The sequence below is a fragment of the Physcomitrium patens genome, chromosome 4 (assembly GCF_059467195.1).
Source record: "Physcomitrium patens ecotype Gransden chromosome 4, ASM5946719v1, whole genome shotgun sequence".
NCBI classification, from domain to species: domain Eukaryota; kingdom Viridiplantae; phylum Streptophyta; class Bryopsida; order Funariales; family Funariaceae; genus Physcomitrium; species Physcomitrium patens.
In genome coordinates, this window is record NC_143413.1 from 14,326,429 (window position 1) to 14,342,469 (window position 16,041).

At 37.8% G+C, this 16,041-nt stretch overlaps 2 protein-coding genes across 3 annotated transcripts; one reads left to right on the forward strand and one right to left on the reverse strand.

The window, feature by feature from the left end:
* The first annotated feature begins 874 nt into the window (after positions 1–874).
* On the forward strand, positions 875–4,865 carry LOC112281836 (uncharacterized). Its single transcript, XM_024518773.3, has 3 exons — positions 875–1,785; positions 2,052–3,496; positions 3,977–4,865. The coding sequence occupies exons 2-3, from the start codon at positions 2,139–2,141 to the stop codon at positions 4,401–4,403; spliced, it is 1,785 nt and encodes a 594-aa protein (XP_024374541.1). The 5' UTR covers positions 875–1,785; positions 2,052–2,138; the 3' UTR covers positions 4,404–4,865.
* A 4,897-nt stretch (positions 4,866–9,762) lies between these two features.
* LOC141045328 (ras-related protein RIC1) lies at positions 9,763–13,749 on the reverse strand. Of its 2 annotated transcripts, XM_090249878.1 has the most exons (9): positions 13,541–13,749; positions 12,681–12,842; positions 12,124–12,196; positions 11,782–11,829; positions 11,559–11,606; positions 11,311–11,382; positions 10,853–11,008; positions 10,538–10,641; positions 9,763–10,364 (listed from the first exon to the last, which is right to left on the reverse strand). In XM_090249878.1, exons 2-9 carry the CDS (start codon positions 12,779–12,781, stop codon positions 10,265–10,267), a joined length of 702 nt encoding a protein of 233 aa, XP_090106004.1. In that variant the 5' UTR covers positions 12,782–12,842; positions 13,541–13,749; the 3' UTR covers positions 9,763–10,264. The 2 variants fall into 2 exon arrangements, with proteins under 2 accessions (XP_090106004.1, XP_073389655.1); XM_073533554.2 differs by lacking the exon at positions 12,681–12,842.
* Between the last annotated feature and the right edge of the window lie 2,292 nt (positions 13,750–16,041).

Sequence of the window (16,041 nt, forward strand, 5' to 3'; positions counted from 1 at the left end):
ATCCTTGATCTAAACTGCATACATCTTTTGAATTATTTTTTTCCTCACAAGATTAGTAAGGGTTTGAGACTGAACTTCCTTAATAACTCAGATCAAGTTGCAAAGTGGAAAATTAGGTGAATTCTTATTAGAGTCTTCCAATCATTTGGTTAAAAAAATCCATGATTTTTTAGATAAGAGTTATAGCTGTTTTGTATTTATGAAATATTATCATTGATATCATCGACTTTTCAGCAATGAAATTTTTATTTAATCACTAAAAAAATTAAACTTTTGAATTTTCAGAAATATTAGATAAATTGGCCTTGCAAAATGAAAATAAGATGTCGACTGTCGATTCACGGCATTGAACTAAACCGACTGTAGCGGCGCATCGGTAGGCGGCGTATCCACACCGAAATGGAGAGGAATGAAAATTCGGAGGCACGTGGCAGGGCAATTGCGTGTTGTTCCACCCGCACAATGCGGGGATTCATGCTTCCACCCACCCTCTTTGCAACTCCAAGATGGTCTCCTTGCTGTATAGCTTGGTGGGGTCAAGCTCATGTCCACTCATTCTCTTACGATAGTTTAATATGCCTTCCTTTGTCTGAGTGATTCGCTGCTTTTTTCCTCAATTCAAGAGCATATGCGAAAGGAAGAGAGAAAAGATCTGTGTTACTGGGTGCAGACGTGGTCCTACTCACACCGAACGCCAGCCAAGTCCTTCACGAAGCCCCTGCCACCTCCTCTCAGCTTGCGCCACGAATTGCTGGGTCATTAGCCTGTTCATTGCCGACATCACTCACTCGCTGATTCTGTATCCTACAAATGGCAGGCCGATGCGAGCACACATGGCCACAGTGCCTCTCTTGTCCTATATCCTGCTGCCAGCCAACTGGAACATGAACCTCCTTTGCCATGGAAACACCTGCTGTGGTGCAAACACTTGATGCTTTCTAGGGTTGATTGTTCACGTGTAACGACTCCTATGAGTTGGAAGTTTGTAAAGTTTTGGTTTTCGCTGGCCGGTTCTACGATTGGGAGCAATCGTGGGGTTAGAACAGAATTTTAAGCGGTCGAGGTGGCGGTGAATCATTCTCAAGGACTGAATCTTCTGAAAGAAATTCTGTGGAATATTTTAGACTTTTTTTTGCAGAAGTTTCACTGTGGATCATTTTTGATGTTGAGTTGTGAGCAACGCCGTCCTAGACCTGCTCCTGGTAGCCCTCCCAATATGCAGTGAACTCCGCTCGTTCTGAAGAACAATGAAACTGAGATAGACCTGAGTGATGGAATACTTCTGAGGTCAATACCTTCGACATGCACCAGATAGTTGTATGTAGTGTGATTTACTGTGCCCTGGCCTCCACTGAATAAACCGCTCAACCGATTGATGTCGTTTGTTGTGTCATTGCTCCTGAGTTCCTTTTCCTGTCCATCACTCGGATTCCTGTATTTCGCGATTCCAGCTGTTCTGAACTGTAACTTTTTTGGGCTGAAATACCGGAGAGGAATCTTGATTGTAGGGATTTATTTCGTTTGATTTGCTACTTCTCGCCGGTTACAGTGGCGGTGTGTAGAATTTGAAGAGGTTCTCGTAAAGTGGCAAGTTGTGGCAGGGAGTAATGCTTCAGCCGTAGCTGAGCCTTCTTAGCGAGCTAGCAGATGTCTGATATCCGAAGTCGTATTGGTCGAGTGCACGAAATTAAGAAGTTAAGTGTCATCAATGGTAGCAATGGGCGGGAGGTGTCTGATCATACTGAGGACTAGTAGCTGACTGAAATGGGCAGCGACGTGTTACAGGTATGGTGCATAGAAGACTGTACAATTAAATCCGCTCCTTGCTGTGTGAGAGTTCCATTCACGTGAGCCGGAGAGTTTAGAAGTTGGAGATTCAAGGCCCTTCATAGCCTTGTGTTTCCAGCTTTGGACCTGTTCCACGATGCAGCTGGTTAGTAAACTGCTGCAATTCAATCATATCAGAGTCAAAATGATGACCGACAATTTTCAATCCTTTAATCAGTCTGGAGGGTTATCGTCTTGGTTTACACAATGGCTTCCTATCGCAGGTGGTTCGTCACGGCACTCCACGATTTCTATCTGTTAGCATTGCTTAGCTCAGCAAGATTCTTACTAATACGCTGAGTAATTCTCCAATGGCGGACATGGGGAAGGATTATGAGAACCAGCATGGAGATGGCAACTTAGGTGATAGATCCATATCTGCACATGCAGATGAAAAAATCGGAAGTCCAACAAGCTCTCCATTTCATTCTATTCCCCTGCATACAGAGGAGAAGTTGGACAATCGTAGGAGCACGCCTCTGCAGAGAAGTCAGGATGGCGGAGAACTTGTAGATACTGTTGCAGATAAAGATTTGGCGGATCTTCCATCAAGAGATACAAGCGTGCGAAAGCCTGGGATCAATGTCGGAATTGGAAATGTGCCTGTAGGGGGGCTGGCAATTCCACCCAGACTAGCCAAACCAGCGGCTGCAACTTTATCTCCATCCAAGACATTTGCCAGGATGGAGAAGGAGAAAGAACAAGTATCGGCGATGACTCCTACGCCCAAAGAATCTCGCATGCGTAGGAGTGTTACTTTACCCGTAATAGGAGAAGTGACTATGGAAACTCTCAAGAACTGGACAAAAGAATGGCTTCGTAACCCCAAGAACATAGCTCTTCTACTGTGGGGAATCGCAGTTGCTGTATCTGGAGCAATTCTCTTTATGGTCATGGTGGGGATGCTGAACGCAGTCCTACCCAATAAGGCTGACCGAGATTTGTGGTTTGAAGTCTCGAACCAGACTATTAATGCTCTTTTCGTCCTCATGGTGCTGTATGTCCATCCCACTCGAATTCTACATCTGGTATGGTTGATACGTTGGAGACATGATGATATTCTGAAGCTCCGGAGCGTTTATTGCAAGAAAGGAATGAGAAAACCGCATGAATGGAAGCATATTCTTATAGTAGTATTACTACTACACTTGAACTGTATCGGCACATACGCGCTTGCTGGACTTAATTGGGGATACAGAAGAGCGGCCCGTCCATTTTATGCTGTGGCGATTTGCTTAGTAGTTGCCCTAGGTGCAGCATGTATGGCAGGGATCTATAACAGCCTTAGTCCTCTTGGAAAGGATTTCGTCCCCGAAGATGAAGACGATGAAGTTGAATCAGCCGCTGACAGGGCCGAGAGAGGAGAACCAATTGCACCCCCGACGCTGTTTCACTTCCCAAAGAAGTATAGACTTCTTGAGAGAAGAATGACATTTGCTTCCAGGGAGGGAAAGGTCGTTAATGATCCTCAATGGCAAGGGGGTCCTTGTGATTGTTTTGAAAAACCCAAGGTTGCTGCTATCACGACCTGTTGCTTTGCGTGCGTATTGGCGTATAATTTAGAGAGGCTTGGATTTGGCAATCGTTATGTTCATTTGTTCACGTTCCTGCTTCTGATCTTTGCCCCCTTCTTAGTCTTCGACATTGCAGCAATCAACATCGATAACAGGTACATGATCCTTCCAAATCATATTTGCTCGATATCAAGAGGGGACTTGTGTACATGAGTTTTGCTAAACGGTGGGGTCTTACTCGGCTACAGCTTTTTCGCCTTTTTGAATTAAGCGTTATAAATCCAGTAGATACGATAGGTTGCGAGATTGATTGGATTCTCAAGTAGTGTTCAAGTGAGAATGTTCGGGTCGCAGAATTAATTCAATTTTGAGTAATCATAATCTGATATGGACGTTAAAATAACAAACAGTTAGTTGGTAAATTTTGGTGTAGATATGATTTGATTGCTGTACTCCTGACTTGCAGTTGGAATTTAACAATGTAAGTTCATGCTTAGTGTAGTACAAATTCTATCGTTTACGTGAAATAGAAGCTCAATGGTTGGGTCGGTATCAATTCAGACTTCGATATTCCATGTCCATCACACATTTGTATGAAACACATTTTCATCAACGATGTATTTGTTATGATTCAGGACCATCCAGTTGAGCTTGGGAGGAGCAGGTATAGTACTCTGTGTTTTTGGACTGCTCTATGGTGGATACTGGAGGATCCGAATGAGAAAGAGGTACCGCCTACCGGCAAGTACATGGTGCTGTGGGCATCCAAGCATGACGGATTGCACTCAGTGGTTTTTCTGTAGCTTGTGCTCTTTATGCCAGGAAGTGCGCACTGCGGAGGCTTTTGACGTAATAGACGATAATTTCTACCACAAGATGCAGGAAAGACAACAATCACCTGGACACAAAGACAGGTCATCCACACCAGAGGTCTTGTTAAACCCTGTGCCGGCTTCACAAATACATCCCCATACGCATTCGGATGCTGGGAGGATAGGTCAGAGTGAATCTACTCAACACACTGTGTTGAATCCGCCACTCACGCAGATTGCTGAGTCGTAGAAGTGTTTGTACATTACTGATTACATTCCTTCAAATTTTTGCAGTCCTGATGAAAATGCTTTTGAGGCCAACAGTCACAAATTTTTGACTAGATTAGGTACCTCGCATTGCACATTAGGGGTAAACCTTGCGTGGTTAATCTTTTGAACACAGTCCCTTGACGGTAATATAATGTCCATGTGTGAAGCTTGGCTTGAAACTTGCATGATACCTCAGTCCAGCAGATGGGTCTTAAGTTCCAAGGATGACTGTGTATAGTTTGCAACTTGGCCACAAAGTAGTCTCCGGTTAAGGATTCGGTATTTTCGTTTCCAACAGATTCCTGTTGTGGGCGTTGACATGTACTCTAGCAGATAAAGATATATGTATCAAGACCGTTACTAACGCCATTTGTAATTCTCACACCTCAGCTGCAGCAAACGTGGCTGCTACTATAGAAATTGATCAATTATTGTTTGTTTATTTGATTACTCATCTCTTGCTCATATTCAAGGCTTCAATGGGTAATGCGATTACAGAAAGTAACCTTAATGCCTTCTACAGTAGTGCACTATAATATCTATCTATAAAAAAGAATTTGAGCAATGCAAAGGATTGAGGTTCAGACTTGATTTTTAACGTATGTGCTATGTTGTAAAAAGTGGAAATTTTATTTTAAGTAAACATCCTTGTTAGTGTTTATATGGCTACTTTCAATACCAAGTGCTCTTCTTTTTTGTGATGGTTGTGTGGGATTCAACAATGCTAATATGGGTTTTAATTGATAAGATAATTCACCTTATTTCATCACTTTGTAGAAGCTTGATGAAGACAAAATTCAATCAAAGTGTTGTATTTTTGCAAGTGACAATTGTAGATTAGATGAATAATGTATAGTGTATACATTGTGTAATTTTTGTATAAAAATGTAGAAGTATCAAACGTTGTTGTTATGCCATATTTTTGGTATTGAGGTTTGAGAGGATTTTGGAAGCCATGTAACTAGTACATTTTGATAAGACTTACTAATGATTAGAAAAAATTAATAACAATTTTAGTTAACCTTTAAGAAAACAAATTTGGGCAAATTAAATTTTAGTAGAACAAAGTACAATTAAAGAATGTCATACTTTGTGTTAAAACACTAATCCACTACTATTTGCAATCTAATTGGCATAATTTGGCTACATATACTACTGAGAAGTTTTTTTTTTTTTAATTTTTTTATTCAATTCTTTAAAAAATATTATTTGACTTGAAATAAAGATGGTCAAAAAATGCAACTTTATTAAAATGACAATGCAATCAAGTTTTATGGTATTGTGTGTATAATCCATGTCTTTGTTATTTGTTGTGTAGTAAAATTTGGCAATACTTAGGACCAATAAGAGAAATCTAATTTTAGTTCTTTATACCCTTTGGTAATAAGTATTTTGACATGAAAAATTTTCATATAATAAAATAATTTTAATATCTTTGATAGCTTGTATTCATTTAATTGTGAAATTAATGCATATTAACTTTTCAATAAATATATATATATATTCACTTGTTCTATTCTAATATTATCTTATACATGTATTACTTTAATTTAAGTTTATTATAAATTTTATTATAAATTATTTTATTTGGAGAAATTTTAGAGGTTTATATTATTTTCCTCCAAAACATACTTGAATACATATATGTTCAACATATTTTACTTTTTACTTTTAAAATTTAGAATAAAATAAAACATTTCAAACAAACACATTAACAGGCTTCTAATTATTTGAGGTGTACAATATTAAGATAATATTCTATAAGTAAATAAATAGACATTCAATTAATTTCAAATAAGATATTATCCATGTGTTTTGAATGCCATTGTTTACAATTAGTTACATCAGATAGTCCATCAATATATTTATCTTTTATAATAAGTTCAAAGCATATAATTGATACCACTTATTTTTGTAATCTCCAATCAAGTCCATAATTTTTGTTTATGATTCATTCATCCACATTCTATATTTTACAGGTACTTTTAAAATAAATAAAAATAAGCAAACTAATCCATAATAACTTAAGCATCAATTTTTTTTTATATATATATATATATATATATATATTCTTGCTCTAAATCCAAGTCTTTCTAGTAGTACACCTTATCAAAATTGTTCAACTTCTATATGAATAATATAAAAAAGATTTAACTAAGTTCTAGCTTTAATTGTTAAAAACACAAACAAATGATTTGGTTGCCAACAATTAAATTTAGAAGTTGATTGGCAAGAAATCCAAAAATACCAAGTAATTAAAAAAATAATAATATAGAAAAGAATTAGCATTGTGAAAAGAAAAATTTAAAAGTCTAATTACAACCAGAAAAATTGTATAACAAAAAAGACTCAATATGTGTCAAAAGAATGAAATTGAAATAATTTAGAAAATATATTTCTGACCAATATCATAAAATTTTATGATAGATTATCAATAAAAACTATTTATATACCATGTAAATATAAGAATTGCTACAACCAATTAGAATTTTATAGAAAATTCTTTAATATATCAAAAAAAAAATATAATAGGATAGTTTTTTTAAATAATTCTAAAAGTTTGTAGTAAGACTCTTTTGTAAGCATTTTGATTTTTTTTTTCTTTAAACCATAAATCTAGTATTTATAATAAAAATAATTTTTGAAAAATATAATCTTCGTAAAGTATATTTGGTCTACAACATGAATGGGTATAAATAATTAATTAGTTGTGCTACATTGTCCTCATTGTTAATTATAATATTTCTTATAAGAGCATTTAGAACAATTAACATTATTATATTATCATCAATATTCATAAAGCTATCACTTAAATTTAAAAAAAGAATCTAAGATGTTGATGTTTTCTTGCATATCTTTAAAAACTTATCAACTTAAAATTTTCTTTAAACCAAATTTGTTGTTAAACAAATCTTACAATATTGTCAAGAAAGTGTGATTTTTTGCAAATGTAACATGTTTTTAATTACTTTTTACATCCAACTATATAATCTATTTCATTGAAAGATATCAATTTAAAATTCCAAACATGAAATGATAAATCTTAGTTTTAAAACAACAAAGACCAAAAAATGTAAACACAATTAAGCATTTCAAAATAAACATAACAATCACAATCACAAACCAAATACAATCTTGTATTGTATTTTTATATAAAAATAAAAATAAAATAGTCTACTGTAATTAAAAAAAATCCTCCAAATATTTAAATGTATAAGAATTTTTTATTGCCAATGTTATGATAACCATTAGTTATGATATTACATTAGTTATGATAATCATTAAAAGTATCTATCTAAATGTCCTACTTCTAATTCTCTTTTTTACTTCACAATTTAATAATGTGTTGATAGTCTAATTAATATATATAATACCTTACAACTTTGTAGAAGTGTGGCAACAAAAGATAATAGTTCAAATTTAAAGATTCTAATCACCTTCAAAGAGCAAGTTGGTATGTCAAAAAGCTTAAATTAAATTAATTCTATACTTGTAGGTACAACATCATCAATCATTGCATACAAATTTTTAGTAGATTTTTACTACAACAAAGCATTTAAATTCTAAGTGTTTTATTGTGACGTGAACCAACATTCATCTATTAAAGTCAAAGTGTATTCATACCTAATTTAAAACAATATTTTTTTATATTTTTTAATAACAATGTAAACACTTGTCATACTAAAACAATTCACAATTCTCTCCATGTTAACACACTATGACACTCAACATCAACCAACTTATTTCACACACCACCTACCTTTTCACACACCATCCACCTATTTCACAAAATTAAAGCATTAAAATTAATAAGTCAAAACGTACATTCTAAAGAAACTAAACCACATATGGAAGCATCATTAAATAGCCATACTTGTTATTGATTAAAGTTATTTGGACCTTGGTTATAAATGGTAGCAATACTAAAGAATAATAATTCAAGGTATATATACTTTTTGAAAAATTTGACATTCTTTAGGATCACAAAGCGTTGAGTCTTGTTAATATATTCAAATATTTCAAATTTATCCTTAATAGTGATAAAGAATTTAAAATTGGTGCTTATATATTGTCTTATTCTTTAATATATTGTAACATATACTACTTTTTAAAATTTCTAAATATAATGCTTCAAATACTTAATTCTAATAATATTACAAAATTATTTGTTTTTGATAATTCCAACAAATACAAAATATCCAAAGTTGAATTTGACAAAGTTATTAATAATCTACAATTACTTCTACAAAATATTGAAATGATGCTTTTTAAGATCATTTTAATGACATGGTCAAGATACACACTTCATAGTATAGGCCTTATGATTCATCTTGTGCAACCATGGTACTAACCACATCAATTTTCACACCACCCACCAAATTTGTGAAAACAAAGAATTCAACTTTGTTACATTGAATTCAAAATTCAAAGATTGCAAAGATCTTATGTAGTAGATGTCACACAATTATTGATTGTTAAATTACTCACCTTGCAAGATTGGTGATGCATTACATATGTTAAAAAAAATTCAACAAGTTTTTTCTTTCATAAAAATTATGTCAATTACAATGACAAACATCTATTTTTTATTGATTATATGCCAAAGGTAACAAAGGATAGAAAATTACTAAGTTAAGAAATGCTCTACTGAATTGCTTTATTTTTATAAATTTTACAAAAATTATCCACTTAAATTTTTTAGATACTATACTATACTATACTAGTAATTGAGAATTATATTCTCTCACAACCACTACAACCACCATTCACATTCACATTGTCTGAAGGAGCACACTATCAACAAAAAATTCACCAAAACAATTGCACAACAAACATCATCCAATTTTTGCCACTAAGGTATCCACAACTTAGCACAAAGACTTCAAATTGGTGGACTTGTTACTAAACAGAAATCAACATCACAACAAGAAGCCATATCTGCATCTTACAACACATTGCCACAAGGTAACCATCCCACATCAGTACCCTTAAATTAATCAAGAGCATCGAGAGAGCCACTAAGCAGCAGTAGAGCCTATGTGGTTTCCACCAACCCAAGATGCCAACTCATCATTTCCCCTAAAAGTTAAACCCATCTTTCTCCTCTCCCCTACCAAGTCACTTTCTTCTATGAAAAGCTTTTTTGTTCCCAAATATCTTGTCACCTAAACCTTCCCCCCATTTTTATCCATGAGAAGTGCAATCACCCATACAGCAATGGGATTGTGATCCCCACACACCAACATTTAAATCTTCGCTATTTTAAATTACAAAGGAGGCAACGATTCAGTACAGGGGACAAACGCGACAAACGATAGTTCCCAAAAAAACGAAGCCAATGCAAAAACCACACATGCATTATTCAAAAATCAATGTAAATTACTGCAGGAAAATCTGTAATCCATAACCTCCTCTAAACCTTCAAGAGCCAGTGACACATAACGCACTTCCCAGTAAGCAGCTCCTTGGTACTACATACACCTAAGCCCATGTACACTTTCCTAGCCAGTCCCCACTTTACAATAATTTGAGAGTACATGAGGAAAACTCTCACCTCCCATCCAACCCCTGCACCCTACAAATTTCCTCTGCACATCAACAATGCATGTCGAACGCTTCAATTGATTCAATCAGTTCTTGCTCCATGAAGATCACTATCCAAAAATGCATACTTATCTACTCGTCTGAGCTACTAAAATCTCCGCATCCAACCTCTGCTCCTCTCACCATCCTCCACCACTTCTCCCAACCGCAACCACCACCACACCAATCTCCAGACTCCACCAAAACGACAACATAACCAAACTCCTCCGCTTTCTGCCCCACCTCCCAACACCTCCCCTATGAGCAGCACCCACTCTTCTGCGGAATAGCCTGTCCTCGCAGGTTCGTCACATTGTTCGGCCTGCTTGTGCTGCTCAACGCGGGCTGACTCGCCATCCTGCCACACACACATAAACACACATCCCCACTATCGTCATCACTCTGCTTTCACCCCCATCCACCCCTCAACGCTGCTCAAACATCCCCACACACCACCCACCCCACCACCCATCACTCACAACCACCATCCTGCATGCCCTGCGACCACATTTACTCACGTCTCATTCCTACCTGTTCTTGATCTCCGCTGCCATTGTCATAAACGCCTGCTCCACGTTCGTAGCATTCTTCGCACTCGTCTCCAAAAACGGAATCCCAATCTCGTCCGCAAATGCCTGCCAACCCACCACCAACTCATCAGCCTCTCCCCCGTCCCACCCCTTCACGCCCATCAAACTCCTCGTCGCTCCAACACCACGCCCCACCACTCAGCCCCCTCCAACCCTACCTCAACACCGCCATCCCACATCCACAACCACACCCAACCTATCACACCACTCCCTTTCCTCCCGCCCAAACCTACTCCTCCACCTTCCCGCCACACACCTTTGCAGTTGCATAATCCACCACCTTCTTCGACGCCAGATCTGACTTGTTGCCCACCAGCAGCTTGTTCACGTTCTCGCTCGCGTACCGGTCGATCTCACTCAACCATTGCTTCACGTTGTTGAAGCTCTCCTGGTCTGTCACGTCGTACACAACCTGCACTCAACAACAACAACAACAACAACAACAACAACTCTCTTCCGTTACCATCCACACACACGCACACACCCAAGCCTCCCACCCCCACTCCACTCCATTCCTCCACCTCACCATACACAAAAAACCCTCGCCCAACCAGCACAATGCCTGCCACCTCAATCCTAACAGCCTATCAACGTTGCAACTCAATCTACCTTCCACCAATTCCCAACGATCCCACCCAACTCCGCTTTCTCTACGCCTATAACCTGCCACCCAACACCACATGCATGCACAAACGCAGCCTAATTCTTGCTCACAATGATCCCGTGCGCTCCACGATAGTAGCTGCTTGTGATGGTCCGGAACCTCTCCTGACCAGCAGTATCCCACTGCATTCACCACGTCACCATACGTTAGAACATCACCAACACACCCCAAACTCCATACCCCTACACTACACCATACACACCATGTGACCCTAAACTGCATCAAAATCCCTGCACGCCAATACTAGCTGCACTGTTCACAAATAGGTTGCTGAGGCAACCCTCCAAACAACACTCACAATCTGCAACTTGATGGTCTTCCCGTCCAGCTCCACCGTACGTATTTTCTGCCATGCACAATTGCTCTCGCTCAGTAAACCCACCACTGCGGGACAAACGCCTCATAAATACTAAACCTACATACGTCGCACATACAGCCACAGCTTCTATGACTATGTGCATCACAAATCTCCACTCAATTCACCACATCCACGTGCCACGCTGCTAAATGTGGTCACTCACAAAGTCCACACCGATTGTGCTGATGTAGCTCTCCAGGTACGAGTCGTCCTACACATCCAACCACACTTCCCATCAGCCCAGCTCAAATTCCTCTCTCGCTTCGTGCCATTCCGTCGCAACCTTCCTCGACACTCATTCCCCAACCCTCCACCATCCAACCCGCGATAAAAAATTGTAAATAAAGACACACACTCAACCACATCACGCCCTTCATCTCCGAATGCGCCCATACCTACTAATTCCTACTCCCCCTCAACCATTTCCCAACCCACACCATGTCCGTCTTTCAAAGCTTTCATGCTATCATCTGTGCACATCAAAAGCTTGAGAATAGAACCATACTGCAAATCGTAGCAGAAGGCAACTCTTTCCAACACCGGAGTCTCCGATCAGCAACAGCTTGAAAAGGTAATCACTGCCAAAAACCACCACCCACGTCCATCAGTCACGACTCATCATGCTCCTCATCCTGTGGGCCAAATTCTGCTCGTTTGTCACCATCAATTCATATCTGCATACACCACCATAACCCATCCCAACCACCTCCTGCACCTTTCTTGATCAGACCCACCACGCTTTACCAAGTTTGAACCCCACACCGAACATGCCCGGACACAATTCACCCAAACCCTCAAAACCACGCTACACTACCCATCCACCGCTGCCCGGCGCAACATTTGGCACGCGTATTCACACACTCCACGACATAAACCCTAAAACGACAAGATCACTCCGCACACCCTCCCGAAGATTTGCTCTTATCGTGCGCGATAGTCAAGCGACCATCAAACTACCACCTTGTGCAGACCACGTCCCAAATACACACACAGTGCCCAGCAACTTCAACAATCAAAAGCTTCGTCCAACTCAACAAGTCTAACGTCCAGTACGCCACTGACCATTCCACTCCGACATCCAACAACATCTCGCAGGTCTTCCACCGATGGCGAAGGGGTTGAGCAACCGACAATGTTCCAGCGACACGCACTTTACCATCCATGGTTGTACAATCCCATCACCCTTTCACAGCGAAAACCACTCCACAGGTCGTTCGATACTCTCTACCAACCCACCGAAGCCTTAATTGTCATGCTTTGCACGCCATAACATGCCCCTCATAAGGACTCCGAAAACAAAATCACGCTTCGACACAGACAAATCGTCAAAAGCACTCAGCTACATATACGTTGCAAACAAACTAATTGAGACTTTCAAAAGTCAAAATCACAAAAAAAAGAAGAAAAGTCGGGGTTCTCAAGACTCTGATAAAGCTTCGCTTCTGACACCAAGACCACCATCTTCTAACCACGCATGCATCTGAAGCTACTCTGTCCACTCACACATGTACCATAACACACCCACACTCCCCGTTTCCACAATGTCATGCCACCACCCCAATCCCCACCAGCTCTACCATCGAACTTTCTCACAATCTACATTCAGACCACCCACACAACCTCAATGATCCATCCATTCCACTACCAGTACTTCAAACACACACACACACACACACACACACCTTCCCAACCCCCACTTTCCATGCTCCACACACACCATCACGATCAACTCATCGACATCTCCACAAATGCCACACAAACATCCCAAAGGTCCTCCATAACCACACATCCCCGAACTAACCCAACACAACCCTCTCTACACCACCACCACCACAAGAACTGCACTACCAACACCAACACCAACACAACTTCTCACCAAATACCCAAAACACACACACACACACACACACACAAACACTCACTATTCGGGATTCATGGTGCCTTTCTTTCGGATCGGCCTTCTGGGCTATCTCCCTGCCTTCAACCAAACTTCTGCCACTCCCCGATCTGCACCCCACTTCAGCAAGGAACACAACGCCGATCCGAGATCACGACCGACACAAAAACTGACCCCAGAACGACAAAGACGCAAAGGAAGACGAGGCCACAGACAGGAAAGTGTTGAAAGGGGAAGGGTCGTTGTGAAGGGGTCGTGGCTCTAGCTCAGGCTATGGCGTCAAGCTTGTGGTTCTAGTGGCATCAAGCTTATGGTTCTGGTGGCTGTGGCAAACTCCCTGCTCCCTTTCCACTCTTTGAGGCCACACATCATTCTCCAACTAACAGGCCCCTTGTATCTTCGCTTCCAAAAGATTTCTGTGTCGTTCTATAATATGTAATACAAGTGGTAGATTTTCCTAGTCCGTGACTTGCAGCGTGGACTCCAGCGCGGGAATCCACGTCAGTTTTGTGTCGAGTTGGATCTGACGTGGACTCTGTATTTTTGAGTGTTACTGAATGCAGGGGTGATTCCTTTGGATTCACTGTGCGGAATCTACGTGGAATCCTGATTGGTTTCTATTTAATTGCTAGGTTTTTTTGTCTTTTGTCTTGTGGGTTTTCTATCTTTGAACATTTTTTTTTAATGCGTGTGTGAATTCATTCTTCAGGAGTGGTTGGTGATGCAGTTTTTTTTTTTTTTTTTTTTTTTCACTTTGCTTCATGGACCCATTTGTATGCTTTCTTTGCATCGTAGATTACATCAGTACGACACAATTGTGTTTGGGTGAAGATCACTTTTTTTTTATATTTATATATATTTATATATTCAAATTGAAAATGGAATAGCATGCATACAGGTTAGAAAACTTCTTCTTCTTCTTCCCCTTTTAATTTAATTTAATTTTGTTTTTTTCTTTTCTTTTCTATATTTCAACCTTTGGAATTGCGTAGACAGCACTAACAAATTGCCAAGTACTGCCTTGAGATCTACACAAAATTAAGGACAAGTATCAAAGGGTGTTTCAACTCCCAAGGACTATTCTAAACTTAAATGGGGTGTCTTGGGACCATGAAACATGTACTCCACACATTGTCTCATTCCTTAAAAGATAAGTTATGGTGACACCATCCATAGAAGTTTTGGATGTGTTTACTGGTGTTTTTAAGAAGTTTTAAGAATATACTAAGAATTTTATGTTGTATACAGAATTTTACATGTTTCAAGTGATTCAATTTATTTATTTATTTTTAAATCTGTAATTGTGAAGATGTTTTTAGATCTTGAAAGTTTCACAAAATATTCAAATATTAAAACTACAAGATCATATAAAATAGCTCAGAATAAGTATTATCATTTTTATTGTTTTTATTTTTGCTTAACAATTTGAGTCTTTTAATTTGATTTTAAAAAATATATATTATTATAACCATTTATTAATTTTGTATATGGATTATTAAAAAGCTTAAGAATTTTTTATTTCAACTTTAAGTAAATTGTAGCTTTAAATCTCAAATAACATTTATTAACAATAATCATGATAAGTATCATTTATTTTGAAATTATTTTATATTAATTTGGTGATTTTCTTTGCTAAAAAATAATCCTTCAATATCTTTTCTATAGACTTTATATTTTCTGAATATTAAATTATTATATGTGTACATTCATAATTATTATGTATACACACAATCTTATCTAAAATTATCAATAAAAAAAAATAGGTATTTTAAAGAAATTGTTTTTATCTACCATGTCAAATATTAAAATAAGTTACTTTGTAGAAGATATTACCTTAGATAAGTTGCTAATAATTAAAAGATTGACTCTTAGTATATAGTAAAGACATCCTATGGATATAAGACGAGGTCAAGGGCCAAGAGTCAAAGTCAAGAGGATAAAATATAAATTTAAGAATATTCAAAGACTATGTAAGAATAATTAGTATTTAACATAAGATACCTTCTTAATTAGTGATATGTCAAAAGATTCTAAAACCATTCAATACTCTCATCGTAAATAAGATGTCAAAGGGTCTTAGGACTATGTTTATAAAAATTAAAGAGTGGAAGTTGTTTTTTAGGGCCACAACCATCACCTATAAGTAATGAATATTAGAAGTAAAAGATATCTTATTCTACACTTTCTTTGTGTATAATCTTATTAATGCTATATATTATAATTTCAAAGTTCTTTTTTTTCAATAAGTTATGGGTCCACTCACCTTTAGTTTTGAATTTTGAAGTTCTTTGAAGTCTTTTTTGTTGTAAAGAGTAGATCTTATAGTTATTGCTGATATTAGGATTTGGTATCTTCTAATGCCTTTTTTGCATCTAATTTTTGATGTAGTTTTGCTCTTATTTGTTTTTTAGTGCATTCATGGTCTTAGAGATTGTTAGATACCTTAGAATGATGTTTTAAAATCCTAGTAATGTGTTTCTTTGTTGAGTTTCAACATTGATATACAAGAGATTTAGATAGAGTATA

Bases quoted from the DNA above. Each gene is read 5' to 3' on its own strand.
- LOC141045328 (XM_090249878.1), bottom strand. From the start codon at position 12,781: ATGGATGGTAAAGTGCGTGTCGCTGGAACATTGTCGGTTGCTCAACCC. The intron at 11,383-11,558 runs GTGAGTGTTGTT...TGGTGAATGCAG, and splicing joins AGACCATCAAGTTGCAGATT to TGGGATACTGCTGGTCAGGA. The intron at 11,009-11,310 runs GTGAGCAAGAAT...TGTTGAGTGCAG, and splicing joins GTGGAGCGCACGGGATCATT to GTTGTGTACGACGTGACAGA.
- LOC112281836 (XM_024518773.3), top strand. From the start codon at position 2,139: ATGGCGGACATGGGGAAGGATTATGAGAACCAGCATGGAGATGGCAAC. The intron at 3,497-3,976 runs GTACATGATCCT...GTTATGATTCAG, and splicing joins GCAATCAACATCGATAACAG to GACCATCCAGTTGAGCTTGG.